Source organism: Eptatretus burgeri, unplaced genomic scaffold (genome assembly GCF_056783735.1).
Source record: "Eptatretus burgeri isolate ZD-2024b unplaced genomic scaffold, Ebu_testis_v1 Ebu_testis_scaffold_907, whole genome shotgun sequence".
In the NCBI taxonomy this organism is placed as follows: domain Eukaryota; kingdom Metazoa; phylum Chordata; class Myxini; order Myxiniformes; family Myxinidae; genus Eptatretus; species Eptatretus burgeri.
Window position 1 is genome coordinate 8,313 of NW_028222856.1, and position 16,688 is coordinate 25,000.

General features: G+C 43.0%; 1 protein-coding gene across 1 annotated transcript; it reads left to right on the plus strand.

The window, feature by feature from the left end:
* Positions 1-554: 554 nt before the first annotated feature.
* Positions 555-13,734, plus strand: LOC147007011 (tripartite motif-containing protein 14-like; the record flags this gene model as incomplete). The annotated part of the gene is made up of 2 exons (XM_085867645.1): positions 555-662; positions 13,058-13,734. Coding segments are annotated over 2 exons (707 nt in total), but the record flags the coding sequence as incomplete, so codon positions are not given.
* Between the last annotated feature and the right edge of the window lie 2,954 nt (positions 13,735-16,688).

Consider the following 16,688-nt stretch of genomic DNA (forward strand, 5'->3'; position numbering starts at 1 on the left):
AGAGGGTCTTTGTGTAAAAGTTGTTGAAATGAATATTCCACGGTGAAGTGTTTATGTAACATCACAAACGAAGCAGAGACGTTTTTGTAATATTTACAGGTGTTGTGTATAAACAACAAAAGTTGTTTTACACAGGTGCACTGTCCTATCACGTAGGTATCGACATTAATTTCATCAAGAACGACCTCACATTTACAAAAATCATTCATATGTAATTTAAATCATTCACATGTTTCCAGAATCATGTTGTTCAATACATGTGTTTGTGTGTTCTCTTGGATTCAGTTAACAGGAACTTGAGTTCTTCCTCTGGTTCCAGTTAAGAACGAAAGGTTCAGGTCTGTCTTGTGGAGAAAACGAATTGGTGATCATTCAATTTCAGTACGGTCGAGGGTCGTGTATACAATGTGAAATTTCCTTAATGAATCAATGAAAATTAAATTATATTTTAATACAAAATGGAGATTCCATTTCTCTTCCCCTCTGTTTGTTGTATTTAGATATTTGGCTAACAACAACAACAAACAAAAAATCTTCATAAACCTAAAAACAAGATAATTTAACATTTTGTAATTTTTGTTCATTTTTACTCACTTCCACAGAAGGGCTGGAGGAGCATCTGGTGGTGGTGGAACTGGATCACAACAACTTGAGAAGTGTTTGTAAGTGAAGGGAAATGGGGAGGGAGTTCTTCTTCTTCTTCCCCCTCCATTTTCAGATTATTTAAAATTCCATATTTCCTCATTTTCATTCTTTCCTTTTTGTTAGATTTTCTTTCACTTTATTTCACTTACCTATTTTCCAACTCCATCTGCCATCTTTCCAAGTGTCACCTGACCCAAAGGTTGTTCAATTGAACGATGTCCAATCAGGAGGTGGGTATCGTCCAAACTTGTGTTGATCTCACAGGTAAAGCAGAAGTCATAAACACAGGACAGAACAGAGTTGACCAAAATAAAACAACTGATTAATTCTCATTCCCTCTCTTTCCCCTCTCTTTCCCCTCTCTTTCCCCTCTCTTTCCCCCTCTCTTTCCCCTCTCTTTCCCCTCTCTTTCCCCTCTCTCTCGTTCTCGGCAATTACTTGTTCGACAAGCAAATGCAATCCGTCGCTTCCTGATGGGAATATTAACAAGAGGGAGCGGGAGTAAGAGTGAGAGAGGAGGGAGGTGGAGAATGAGAAGAGGTTGGGAGTAGGGCAAGGCAAGGCAGCACGAGGGGAGTGCAAGTTAAGGCAGTGTGAGGGAGAGTCCATCTGGACACAACCACTGTCCGGACACGCCCGAGATAAACACCATCCAGACATGTACGGAGATAACCACCATCCGGATACATGCCGAGATAACCACTGTCTGGATGCATGTGGAGATATCCACCATCTGGGCATAACCACCATCCAGATACGTTCAGAGAGCTGGAGAGAGATAGACAGGGACAGAAGAGGGAAGGGGGGGGGGGAATTCTGGTAGATAGGATGACCAGTTTAATGGTACAAACATTGAAGAATCTCCCTGCCTGTGAAACACCAACATGACAGTTTATAGTTGAGTCGGGATTCAAACCCAGGCTCGACAGCTTAGAGCGAGCACGCGTACCTCTCAGCTTTCCTGCCGTGATGTGGCGATTCATTACTTTATAAGAACTGAAAACCTTTTTACTCATTGTGATCATATAATTTATTTTACCTTCCTACCTCTGGTATCGAACCAAGGTATCGCCATTGAAACTTGAAGAACACGTGCCAAGTGGTTTCACCAAGCACTCAACGAAACGGTTGAAGAAACTTTTAAAAATGAAGCGTTTAATTTCCATTTGTATTTATCTTTTCCAAAGTGATGGGTCTTATCATGGACGATCGTACAAAAGGGGGAAACGTCGTGTAAAATAAAATCTCACATTTTCAGCGAGCCAGTTGTACTGCAAAGCAACACGTGGCCAACGCAGGTGAGTAGCCCTGACTTTTGTTTAAGTCGATTGAAATAAAGTATTCAGTGACAGTTTGAATGTTGTCGAATGCTCGCCATGTGGCTTAAGCACTCACGGAAGCGCTCCAAAAAAACGGTTGATAAGGAACGGCTGGCTTGGCAAGCAATGATCCGTCATATGAAGCTCCTCCCGGAAACGCCCAAACAATGTCCAAATTGGACAAATGAACACTTTTTAGCAGTCAGAACTGCTGCCAAGTTTAATTCTAGAGGGTAATTTTGTAATTTGGCTTGGTTTAAGAGATTCTTGAGGCTATGGCATTTGTGGAAATGTAATGAAGCCATGAACGCTGGCGTCACAGAATGTGTATAAGCATTGCAATTTATCCATTGATTCTTCGGTATTGATAATGTGAGTGAGGGAAGTGGAAAAAAAAACTTTATTGTGAAGAAATCGTTGTGGCCTGTTCTAATTCAGGCCATGGTTGAGCAGGCCAAAAATCATGGTCGTTTCAGACCCCAGCGAGGAAACCCAGTGTATGCCTTAACACCCCAAAGAGAGCGAGGTGGCCAAGGATCGCCTGATAAAGTATATAATAAAATAAGGCCGTTAATTATCTTCAAAAATGATGTTTTAATTAAACCAAACATCCAATTTTCACTCTTGCATTTCCTTGGAGTTCCCTTTGAATGCATGCAAAGTTTTGGGCTGCGAGGTTTCATGGTTTTGGAGTTATTTTGTACACACACACACCCCCCCACATACCCCCCACACACACACACACACACACACACACACACACACACACACACACACACACACACACACACACACACACACAGACATTTATTGGTAAACATTAACAGAAGCCGGTTAAAATCGCTCGTTCATCTCCAGATAGTTCAAAATCCAGAAGGAGGAAGATATTTCTCGATCTCTCACACAAACATCTCGCCTCAACAAACATTGCAGAATCATATATAATAATTTATTACAAATTGAATTGTAATCAAATGTGTATAAACCATGCACTGTACCAATACACTGCCTGACCATCACCAGCAAATAAGTTTCTTGGTTTCATCTTCGATAAACTCTGATCCCTCATTCACAGCTCATGTGATGTGCACATTCACCTGGACTGGTTTCTTTTTGTTATATTTTCACATTTGTACTTTTCATAGAAAGTAGTCAAAGATGAAAATATGAAAAAGTTGTACATTATGGATACATCTTCATTAATTATCCCTCATTATTCTCTTCTTTACCACATTTTATTTCTTCTTTATTCCTCCCTTCTTTATTCCTCCCTTTTTATTTTGCTTCTTTATCTATTTCCCACATCACACTTTCTCACCCTTTTCTCCTCCTTTTCCACAAATCCTCTCCCTTATAATTTTCCTGAAAGCTTTCTTTCTGTTTTGACCTCCACATCGAGAGTGTGTGCGTGCGCGTATGTGTATCTGTGTTCATAAAGCATAACATATTCTCTGCTCATTCCCTTACCACCACCTCTCTCTTGCTCTCTTTGTCCCACCCTCGCTCCACCCCCTTCTAATACAGAGCAGCATCCTTGCACAGTTCTCTCTCTCTCTGTCTCTCTGTCTGTCTCTGTCTCTGTCTCACTCTCTCCACTCTCTCACTCTCTCCACTCTCTCACTCTCTCCACTCTCCACTCTCACTCTCTCGCTCTCTTCAAATTTAAACATAAACGTGTGTGTGTTCATAAAGCATAACATATTCTCTCCTCATTCCCTTACCACCACCTCTCTCTCGCTCTCTCTTAGTCCCATCCTCGCTCCACGCCCTTGTAATACCGTGCAGCATCCTCGCACAGTGCTCTCTCACTCTCTCACTCTCTCACATTTAAACATAAACATGTCTGTGTGTGTGTTCATAAAGCATAACGTATTCTCTGCTCATTTCCTTACCGCCACCTCTCTCTCTCGCTCGCTCTTTGTCCCATCCTCGCTCCACCCCCTTCTAATACAGTGCAGCATCCTCGCACAGCGCACTCTCTCTATCTCACTATACCTCACTATATCTCACTATATCTCACTCTCTCCTTCTATCTCTGGATGGTGGTTATACCCGGATAGTGGTCATCACTGCACATATCCAGACAGTGGTTATGTTTTGATGGTGGTCATCTCCATACGTGTCTGAATGGTGTTTATGTCCGGACGGACTCTCACCACACGTTGCCTTCCCTTCCCCTCCCCTCACACTTCTTTCCCCTTCCTTCACACTGCCTTCCTTTCCCCCACCCCTCCTTGCTCCCACACCCCTACTTGCTCCGCCCCGCTTCCTCACTACTCCACCCCACCTCGGTCTTCTTACCTCCTCACTCTCCCTCCCTCCTCGCTCCCCCTTCCTCTTCTCTCTTTTCACCTCCACTTCCTCACTCCCCCCACTCCCCCCCCCCCTTTTTCGTCAGCGAAGCAACGGGTGGCATTTGCTGGCATTACATATAAATATAATATCACCAATATTGCAAATAAATTTACACAGTGTTATGATTGAGTAAATCATCAAGATAACGATGAGCAATGATGAGATAAGGATGCGGGTAAACGGGAGAGAGATAATGATGGAAATGAGAATGCAAGGAATGACTTGAGACCGTGATGTACAAATGTAGACTCCGAACCAAACAAGATTGAAATGTAAATGAGCAGATTGAAACCAGATGTGGTTGTGATAACTGAGGCGACAACCAAGTCTAGCTCTACGATGACAACCACACCTGCCAAATTTCATGCTTTTATCATCAAGTGCACGATACCTTCATACATTTCACATATCTGCTGGAATATACCAGGAAACAGCATTTTTACCAACTTGGAATCTGATACCCAGAGGAATATCAGAGGAGTTGCTGGGGATACAAGAACCTCCTTGTCCATTCGAGATAAGAAGTGGAAATGGAAACATTTTTAAGAATCCCTTTGTTGCTCTGTGTGTCACTTCACGATCAGGAGAAACTGCTCGTTGGATGTGTGTACCGCAGTCCATCCAGTGGAACCCAGAATAATGAAGCACTTAACAAACTTCCAAGAATGATAGTCAATAGACAGGAGTCTCATCTATATTAATATTTCGGCATGCCCCTTTCTTTGTTCCACCATCAGATTTTTGTTACTGCATGAAATGAAACAAGATTTGGCATATATACTCATGATATTATTGTCTTCCTTAAGAGGCCCCTCAAAATTCGTTTTGATGCATTTTCACAAACTCCAACGGATTCCATTCAAATTCGGTACGATTATGGCTTTTGGTCCAACTTAGGTCATTGGCTATAATTTTTTTCCATAACACTTCCGATATTCGAGAAAATCGATATCCCTTATGGGATTTTCCATTCAAATCCACTCAAGTTTAAGGCCTACGGGGGACGCAAATTTCCACTTTGCCCCGGGCGCTGTTTACCTCCGCTACGCCAAGCTGTTAGGGTTAGGGTTTGGGTTAGTGTTAGGGTTAGGGTAAGGGTTAGCTACCCTAACCCTAACAGCTAACCCTAACAGCTAACCCTAACAGCTAACCCTAACAGCTAACCCTAACAGCTAACCCTAACAGCTAACCCTAACCCTAACCCTAACCGCTAACCCTAACCCTAACTGCAACCCTAACCCTAACCGCTAACCCCAACCCTAACCGCTAACCCTAACCCTAACTGCAACCCTAACCCGAACCGCTAACCCCAACCCTAACCGCTAACCCTAACCGCTAACCCCTAACCGCTAATAGCTATTCAAGAAATTTGCAAGAAAGCCCGGGCAATGCCAGGCTTTATTGCTAGCCTGAGCAACACCGGGCATTACTACTCGTATAATAATAGTTGGAGATTTTGATTTTCTGAGTATTGATTGGGAAGTATGGTGCATAGGTGTTACACCACAACATCCAGCACATCAATTTATTGAGACACTGCTGGACATTTATTTTCATCAGCATGTCACCGAAACCACACGACACCGCCAAGGGCAGGAGCTGAGCATTTTGTGTCTGGTGATAACTAATGTGAATGAGATGATTAAATCTCGATGGAATAACGAGCCCCACTTGGAAGTAGTGACCATTGCTGCATGAGTGTGGAGCTCAGTTTGTGCACTGTGGAAAACGGTCACAAACATCAACCTAGATTGAAGCTGGAGAAAGGGGATTATGAGCAGATGAACCAGAAACTTATGGAGGTAAAATGGGAAGATGACCTGGCAGAGTTAAACTGTGAAGAGTCATGGTGCTTCATTAGAGATAACATGGAGGCAACCATGGACAAATGTATTCCCAAAAGTGTACCGACTAGGAATAGATGAAAACAGCCAAACATCACCCACAAAACAATGGCACAGTCTCAGACAGGAAGAAAGGGAAGGTTGGAGAAAGCACAATGAGACGGAGAGTGACCTTGATCATGGCAAATATGTTAAGAAGAGAAATAAACTCCACCGGATGACATGACAAACTGGAAAGACTGCGAGGAGAGTTTAGCTGAAAGAATAAGTACAAACCCAAAATGATTTTGGAAATATGTAAACAGCAAACTCAAAAAAATACTCCCGAGCGGGAGTACCGGTCATCTCTGCCAGAGGTCGAAAATGTTCCTGTGAACGGGGATATTTTTCCCCCTCGCGATGACGACAGGCTCACCTTCATCTTCTGAAACGCTTTCATGTAGTTGACACCACTTTCATAAAGTATGTATGCAGCCGTCGTACCACCCACCCACCCCCTCATACATCGCTAATCGCTTGCAAAGCTAGCAGTTCCTTATTAACCGATGTTTGTAAGTCATGACAATGCAGTCCGTAGCGGTGTAATTTACCTTTTTCTTTTAATATCACAGCACGTCATTTATGAAAATAAAAGTACAAATTGACATTCAAGACAGTGTTAATGTCATAAATGAAAGCAAGTGTGCATATAAACTTGTGTTCCATTGTTTTAGTTAAATCTCACAAAACCTTCAAATGTAATATTTGTCTCGGAGAGTCCCGGTTGTTAATTTTTTAATACTTTTATTTTTGTATGTACGTACTTTATGAACGGCCCATACGGGGAATCAGAACGAAGTTTGAAGGGCTATAAAATCGGAACGAGAGCAAATTTCAAAAAAATGGCTTGGGTTGTTCGAGATAATAGTCCATGGTATCTGAATCACGAATAACATTTGATCTCCCTTGATAAATGAGGGAGAAGATACGATTTGAAATCGACGATTTTCGCAACTTTGACAGCCTCGTGACTTTGACCTCGACCTTGGACGACCTTGAAAGTTATATCGTTGTGTATGTCTCATCGACCTCTATCCATTCCACGATTGGTTATTTGTCTCCACTCGGTTTGATTGTGGACGGACGGACGGACGGATGGTCAGACTTCGAGACTGGCGTTATGAGGTCACCTCGACTGAGATGGAAGAGATGACCAAACGAGGATTGGAGTTGGTAATTTAATACAACCTGATGGGAAAGTTACAGAGGATGACAGAGTAAAGGGAAACACCAAATGACTATTTAGTAGGGTCTTCACAGAGGAGAATAAAGTAAATGTGCTGAAACAGGAACGACGCCACATTGGACCTGCACTGGCAGATGTCAACATTACGAAGGAGGAGGTAAGGAAGAAGCTCCTGAATCTAAATGGCAGCAAGTCAGAAGGACCACATTGTTCCCACCCTTGATGTCTCAAGGAAATGACGAACACCAGCACAGGTCCGTTGACACTGATATTCCAGAAATCTTTGGATGAAGGCATTTTAACTGAAGATTGGAGGATTGCAAATGTCACCCTGATCCACAAGAAAGGGGGTAAAAAAAAACTGGCTCAAAACTACTGCCCTGGAATTCTCACTTTAGTGGCAGGAAAAATCATGGAGATTGTTGTGAGGGATGCTGTGTTGAAGCACATGACAACACATGATCTGTTTGTGAAGAGCCAGCATGGACTTCCAGCAGATCATGTATGTCTCAACGACTTTGCGTCTTTGAGGAACTGCCTGGATTGATCACAGGGATTCTGCAGACATCGTGTACTTGGATTTACATAAAACATTCCATGCTGTGCCACACAGAAGGCTCCTTGAAAAAGTGGCAGCATGTGGGATTGAAGACAAGCTGCCCAAATGGATTGAGGAATTCCTCTCCAGCAGAACATGAGTGGACATCATTGCGGTGAAATTCGAATGGAAAGCAGTTGAAGGTGGAGTCTCCTAAGGGCGTGTAATGAGACCTTCGCTGTTCGTCCTGTTCATCAATGATGTACCAGATGGGTTCATAAACTCTGTGTATATTTTTACTGATGACACTAAAATCTCTGATAGAAAATTTGAACAAGGCAAACAAATGGTCAGAAAAATGGCAATTCACCTTCAACTCAAACAAATGCAAAGTACTACATGTCAGTCGATCAAATACATTGACTGCTTATCAGATGAGTGGAATTGACTTCCAGGAAGTACAAGAAGTGAAGGACTTGGGGATGGTGATTGATTCAGAGCTCAAATTCCACAAACATGTTTCAGCAGTTGCACTAAAAACAAACCAGATACTTGGAATTATCAAAAGGACATTGACAAATTTGATAAAAGATATTCTCCCTGCCGTGTACTCAACCCTGGTTAGACCACACCGAGATTACAACAATATCCTTTGGAATATGAGATACAAATGGAGAGGGTGCAGTGACGAGCAACAAGATTGGTTCCAGAGCTACGTGGTGTGACAACTGAACATCGATGACAAGACCGAAACCTCCACTCTCTTCACCACAGCTGAAGAAGTAACATGATCACAGTTCACGAGATCACGTTTGGTGAAGTGAGAATACCAGCAGAGATGTTCTTAACAAGGGCAATCCAGCAAAGTAATTGAGGACCCACATTGAAGCTGCACAGACACCAGTTAAGACTGGATATCAGAAACAAGTTCTTCATTCTGAGGGTTGGAGCATGGATTGGAACAATCTCCCTGAAAGTGTGGTTGAGGGAAAATCGATTCAATCCTTGAAGGTCACACTGGACATTCATTGGTGAAATCAAAGGTTCCTGACCGACAAACCTAAACGCATGCACAAGTGGTATTGAAAGTATTCCCTGGTTTTGTAAAGACTGGGATTCTTACAGAAATATTCCTTCTTTCTCATATCCTGATGAGAATGACAACACAGCAAATCTGGAATGTAAATCTCTGCAACGACGTGCGGAGCGGCGTTACTTTAATTGTGGAAAATGAATCAAGGTACGAATGTGAACTCATGATCGGTGCTTTCATTGTGCAAAATGAACCAAGGTACCAATATGAGCCGAGGATCGGTACTCTCATTGTGTAAAATGAACCAAGGTACCAATATGAACCAAGAATCAGTACTTTCATTGTGTGAGATGATCCAAGGTACCGATATTAACCGAGGATCGGTACATTCATTTTTTAAAATGAACGAAGGTACCAATATGAACCGAGGATCGGTGCTTTCATTGTGTAAAATGAACCAATGTACCAATATGAAGCGAGGATCTGTACTTTCATTGCGTAAAATGAACCAAAGTACCAATATGAACAGAGGATCGGTACTTTTATTATGTAACATTCACCAAGGTTCCAATATGAACTGAGGATCGGTACTTTCATTGTGTAATATGAACCAAGGTTCCAAAAAACTGAGGATTCCTTTTTCTCTGTCTTATTATTCTTATAATGGGTTTCCAGCTCGTGTTTCTGTAAATCGATCGTCAATTAATTGTATGTTACATCGCCTGGTGTTAGTTTAGTGGTGTATGTGGTTGACTTCTGATCCTTCGATCTTGAATTCATTCCCCTGTCTAACCATTGAATTAACACCAAGTGGGTCCATTTAGCCTGTTATCCTTCCGAGGTTGGCAAAATGAGTTCCAGCTCCCAGAAAATGATGCAGCTTTGCAACACCAGGCTTCCTACGAATTATAAATGAAATAAATATGGAACATGTTTTCAAAAAATGAAAGTCTATTCTTTCAATTTCCTTGTGGACTTCAATGTTGTGGAGCATCCGGTTCCAGTACTGATCGGGTTGAGGTGGAACCAAACCCGAACCATTTAGCTTCGTGTTCCATATCACTGAGACACATCTCAAGCTTTCGATAGAGTCTGTCATCCTGCCTTGCTCTCCAAACTCTCCTCCTGTGGGAAAGTAACTCCACTCTTGGATTACTGACTTCTCCACTCTTGAAGACAATGTGTGGCCCTCAACGGAATCCTTTCTTCTTCTCTCTCTCTGTCGAGGCTGGAGTTCCCCATTCCACTGTTCTCAACCAAGTCCGATTCCTAATCTTCATCAACGATCTCTGACTCTCTCAGCAATCCTGTTTGATGATGACTTCACCCTCTGCCGGGACATTTCTCATCATTAGGACAGACAGGTTGGAGCCTCTCTCCTCTCTTCAGACCTTGACACAATCACAAAAAGTCACGTAGTTGCAATATGTCTATCAATCCTGACACATATCACACTCTCATGATCTCTCTCCAAAAACACCGTTTGGAACCCCCATCCCCACACCACGTACTTTACCAACAATCCTCTTGAGTTCAGTTTCTCAAACTCCTGGGTCTCGTAATCAGCCATGATCTTTCTTGCGGAAACCACATTTCAAAGTTGGCCTCCAAACACAATCTGCACATCTTCCTGGGCGTCCTGGACCGGGGATCGTCCATCGAACCAAGTCCTTCCTTGGTATTCCGGAATACCGATCCACTTACAAAGTCTTCATCGGCAGCTTGATGGACCTTTTCTACCCCCGTGAAAGCTCAACCCCAACCCAAACCCCAATCCCACCTCCTCCTACATTTACAGTTTTTCCTTCCTGAGAGTTTGATTCTTCATCCATGTTATGAACCCCATGCATCCTTCTCGAACTCTTCCTTCCTCCCCACATCATTATTTATCCAAGTCTTCCTGTACTTTATCTTTCACCATGAAACATTGAAATGTGCCGTTGGTGTCCCTCCCCTCCTCTCCTCCTCTCCTCTCCTCCTCTCCTCCCCTCCTCGCTCCTCCCCTCCCCATCCCCTCCCCTGCTCCACTCCTCCCCTCCTGCTCCACTCCTCCCCTCCTGCTCCCCTCCCCCTCATCTCCTCCCCTCCTCCTCCTCCTCCCTCCCCCTCCTCCTCCTCCCTCCACCTCCTCTCCCCTCCACGTCCTCTCCCCTCCACCTCCCCTCCTCGCCTCCTCCCCTCCTCTCCCTCTCCTCCTCCACCTCTCTGCTGTTCCGTTCTGTTCCGTTTCATTTTAACCTGTTCCATGAACCATGACTCGGGCTTGCAAAAATAACTATTGTGTGTAATAATTGTGTAATAACTAATAAAATGGAATTGTGTGTGCGTGCGTGCATGCGTGTGTATGTGTGTGTGTGTGTGTGTATGTGTGTGTGTGTGTGTGTGTGTGTGTGTGTGTGTGTGTGTGTGTGTGTGTGTGTGTGTGTGTGTGTGTGTGTGTGTGTGTGTGTGTGTGTGTGTGTCCATTTGAATGGGGTAACTGTTGGTCGTGGAGATGGTAATGTGCATATAAATCGATGTGGAATTTTGCGATGGAAATTATAAAATGATATGAATACTTCGTTAATAATTGGAGGTGGTGTGTGAGTTGTGGAATCGTTTACGGTAAATAAAGAAATAATTGGAGGTGGTGTGTGGGTCCTGGAATCGTTTACGGTAAATAAATAATTGGAGGAGGTGTGTGGGTCGTGGAATCGTTTTCGATAAATAAATAACTGGAGGTGATGTGTGGGTTGTGGAATCGTTTACGGTAAATAAATAAATAATTGGAGGTGGTGTGTGGGTCCTGGAATCGTTTACGGTAAATAAATAATTGGAGGAGGTGTGTGGGTCGTGGAATCGTTTTCGATAAATAAATAACTGGAGGTGATGTGTGGGTTGTGGAATCGTTTACGGTAAATAAATAAATAATTGGAGGTGGTGTGTGGGTCCTGGAATCGTTTACAGTAAATAAATAATTGGAGGAGGTGTGTGGGTCGTGGAATCGTTTTCGATAAATAAATAACTGGAGGTGATGTGTGGGTCGTGCAATCGTTGATGATAAATAAATAATTGGAGGTGGTGTGTGGGTTGTGGAATCGTTTACGCTAAATAAACAAATAATTGGAGATGATGTGTGGGTCGTGCAATCGTTGATGATAAATAAATAATTGGAGGTGGTGTCTGGGTCCTGGAATAGTTTACAATAAATAAATAATTGGACGTGGTGTGTGGATCCTGAAATAGTTTACGGTAAATAAATAATTGGACGTGGTGTGTGGATCCTGGAATAGTTTACGGTAAATAAATAAATAATTGGAGGATGTGTGTGGGTCATGGAGTTGTTTATGGTAAATAAATAAATAATTGGAGGTGGTGTGTGGGTCCTGGAATAGTTTACAATAAATAAATAATTGGACGTGGTGTGTGGATCCTGAAATAGTTCACGGTAAATAAATAATTGGACGTGGTGTGGGATCCTGGAATAGTTTACGGTAAATAAATAAATAATTGGAGGAGGTGTGTGGGTCATGGAGTTGTTTACGGTAAATAAATAAATAATTGGAGGTGGTGTGTGGGTCCTGGAATAGTTTACAATAAATAAATAATTGGAGGATGTGTGTGGGTTGTGGAATCGTTTACGGTAAATAAATAAATAATTGGAGGAGGTGTGTGGGTCATGGAGTTGTTTACGGTAAATAAATAAATAATTGGAGGTGGTGTGTGGGTCCTGGAATAGTTTACAATAAATAAATAATTGGACGTGGTGTGTGGATCCTGAAATAGTTTACGGTAAATAAATAAATAATTGGAGGAGGTGTGTGGGTCATGGAGTTGTTTACGGTAAATAAATAAATAACTAGACTGTGTCGAGAGGAGAATCCGAAATGGTAAATAAATAAATCAACGGTCTCATGGAGCTGGGAAACGATATAAATAAATAAATAATGTGAGTCGTCGGTCGTGAAGTAAATAAATAAATAATAACGATTGTTATTATAAAATGTTTTTTGTTGATAAATGTGATTCCTCAAGGTTATAAAGAGATTCACGTGTCTGTGTCTGTGTGTCTGTGTTTGTGTGTCTAACAATGTCCGTGACCCCGTCTCGTGTCCACAGATGGACGGACCCCGAGTCTGGACTCAAACTCAGCACATCCACGGATCAAGATCTCCCAGGACCTCAGGACGGCGACTCGAACCAGGACCAGCCAACCTTACCCGAAACACCCTGATCGGTTTGATTTTTACCCACAAGTTGTTTCCCGAGAGAGTTTCTCGTCGGGCCGTCACTACTGGGAGGTTGATGTGAGTTCGAGTAGTTGGTGTGAAATCGGAATTTGTTTAAACTCCATGAGGAGGAAAGGGGGAGGGCGGGAGTGCGTGTTGGGAGGGAATCCCCAGTCTTGGTGTTTATATAAATGTAATAATAAATACTCCGCATATCACAACAATCAAGGTACCCCCCTGTCCGTGTCGGGGGATCCTGAACGGTTTGGGTTCTTCTTGGATTGCGAGGCGGGAGAGTTGACGTGTTTTGGGGACTCGCGGGTCCTGCACGTGTTCAGGGGGAACTTCATGGACCCCGTTAAACCCGCTATTGGGGTTTATTACCCCGTTGGTGACTCCGTCCGGTTTCTCGAATCATTCCGTTCAGTTCGTGATGAAAGTTTATTTCATGAAACGTACAAACTGAAGGTTATTTTGGGTTCAAATTAATAAAATCATTTACTTGTACATGACGATGTGATTAATGATTAATATTTATAGTATAATAAAGATTATATAATTAAATAAGTTCATTGTTTATCTTATTTGATGTGAAATGAACTTTAACCCCAACTCTTCACTCTGATCACCAAACACGGATTATTCTTCTTCTTCAAACTTGTGTTTCATTCACAGTTCACGTTTTTTTACCTCAGTTTAGTAGTAGTAGTAGTAGTAGTAGTAGTAGTAGTAGTAGTAGTAGTAGTAGTAGTCGTCGTCCTGGTTGTAGTTCAATGTATTATAATAATAACAACATCCACGCTGTTCACACGGAGAGGTTTTAATTATAATAATTCACTCCTCCCCCCCCCTCCATAACATTACATACCGATGTTGATACTCACTACCAGTGAAGCTCGTGATACTGAACTGTTCGTGTGTTGATTGAACATTTACTTTCCACCTGCTCCCCGGAAGGTGAAGGACGTGATGTTTTCTCCCTTCTCTGTTATTAATTGATTCATCGATTCTGTTATTCTGTTTGTCTCAACTACAGGTCACAATTTTAAACCGATCTTCATGAAGTTTCACCACGTGGTAGAGTTTGTCATAAGGAAGAAACCGATTGTTTTTCAAGTCAAAAGGTCAACAACTTCGGAGGTATTTCTAAAATCCTCAATTTTCATCATTGACTTGAAATTTCAAGAGGATTTGTATTTCAGATCACTGAATTAAACCACCAATTATTTTTGAGATCAGCATCGACCAAAAGGTCAACACAGGCCCAAGGTCAACAACGAAGGAGGTATTTCTAATCAGAAGTGGGTCTCGGTTGGGAGAGAATCAAACTGACATCGTCCATCTTGTAAACAAGTATAAGTGGATGAAAGGGACCCGAGAGGGGGATTCGTGAAAACAAATCCTTGTCCATCACAGGACAGGGACTCGAACTCCACATGACACGTCACCATTGTCCAGTGGACACGTTTAAACCAGGGATCCAACAATGGTCTTTCCAACTTGATCCACTTCACTCAAAGAATCGATCAGAAATGTTGGGACTCGCGTTATAAACGGGGTTTAACTGGGTGTGGATCGGGGTTTTAATCACACGGTAAAACTCCATTTCTCTGTCCGTGTGGATGGATGGACCTTGTACTGTGGAGAATGAGAGTGGAGGAGGAGCAGCTGAAATGTGACTCCTTTCCAGGTTCCTCCTGTTGACTTCATCTTTGCTTTTTACTTGTTCAGGTTCCTTCTGGTTCCTCCTCCTCCAAACTTCAGAGAGTGCTGCAATACTGATGTTCAAACGCTGAAGCTCAGACAATAAGACACGTGATCATCGTCTCTTTGTGAGAGGACATTCCAGGCACACACCCAAAGAGACCTCCTCAGGTTAACCCTCAGTACCACCCCGACACACACCACTGTAATCTGACCCAGAGAGTTTACCCCTTGCTTTTCCTCCTATCATCAAGGAATGGGGGTCCCGAAGACTTTGCCCCAATCCCCTCATCCTGTGAGTTTCCCTGTGAATGGCAGCAGCAGAGGAGGTACTCCCACGGAGTGGGTTTTCAGTTTTGGTTGTGTTTGTGGGTTTTCCGGAGTGAAGGGTTTTACGGTGGCTGGAGTGCAAATCCTGCCACCAACCTTCCAAAAAAAAGTCACCCAACTGCAGGAGGACGGCTGCAGACACAGTTGGACATGAGATATGGATGGTGGTTGGCTCACAAGGAGCTTCTCGGCCCTTTGACAGGTTTTGTTTTCCATCCTGCTGGGTATCCATATCCACACACCTTCCTCACCAGGTAACCTGGTTGGGGAGACGGTGTTGTCGCCGACAACCTGACCATTGTGTGATAAACACACCGACTTGTTCATTCTGTGATACTTTGTACTTCACCTTTGGTTACTATATGACGTGATATACTTCCTCAACGACCCATATTATTCCTACATTATTGTCTGTTTGGGTAAAGTGTTTGACACAAGTCTTTCACGAATCGGATGGCCAGCTTTGATCTTCGATTGAATGAGATTTGGGCGGGAATTTGGAGTTTGTTCAGATTGCTGGTGATTTATCTCACGTACTCTTCAGGAAATACATCATGAGGTGTTTACCGTTCGCCGACTAATGCTAGGAGATGGGACAACCAGCTTAACGTCCAAGTGAGGGACTGCAAACTTTACAAAACAACATCCTATATGTGACGAACCAATCCGGAATTTTGTTTCCTGTTTCGTCATGGAACCCAGATTGTAAAGCTGAAAGGTAAGTTTGCTACCTGTGTGCCCTCCCGTGAATATAAATTACACAACTACCCTTGCAGTCTTGAGAGAAGGGAAACCCAGGTTGGCAGGACAGGTGTGAGGTGTGTGCACTCGTCTCTGAGCTTTGGAGATCGACATCGTAGGTTCGGATCGTGACCCAGCTCTAAACTTCCGCCCTGGTGTTTCACATGCAGGACGAAACGTCGATGTGTGAGGAAACCAGAAGATGGCCAGCACTGATCGTTGGTGGACCTTAAAGATCCCATGGTGTCTTTCATAAAGAGGTGAGTTATCTCCGGCATTTTGAACAAAGCAAAAATACCCTCCTCTCTCAGATCAGTGTCCTCCGTCGGGGTGAAGACCCTTCCTGGGTCTTTTCTCACCTTGAAACGTTTCTCTACTTGTTCTGACATTTCGACATCTCTGTAAAGAGTGGAGGACTATCATTGTTGAGCAAATACCTATTTTGGGGGGTCAACCTCCCCACCTCCCATGGACCGTCATAATGAGCGCAGATTGTGATGCGGTTGATAAACCTTCGTTCGACATCACATGTGAAGCTTGTGGCCAAGTTTCATCAAAATTGTCTGTTTGGTTCAAGTGATAATGACTGAAGTGTTCACTCACTCACTCACCTGAGGACACTGCTTGATCACGTGATCTCACCTGACGAAAGTCCAGGTGAGATAAAAATGGAAAAATAATTTTAAACACCCGAGGTGGAAATTCCTGTGAAAGGCTTCCTCTTCTTCACTGCAAGGAAGACAAAG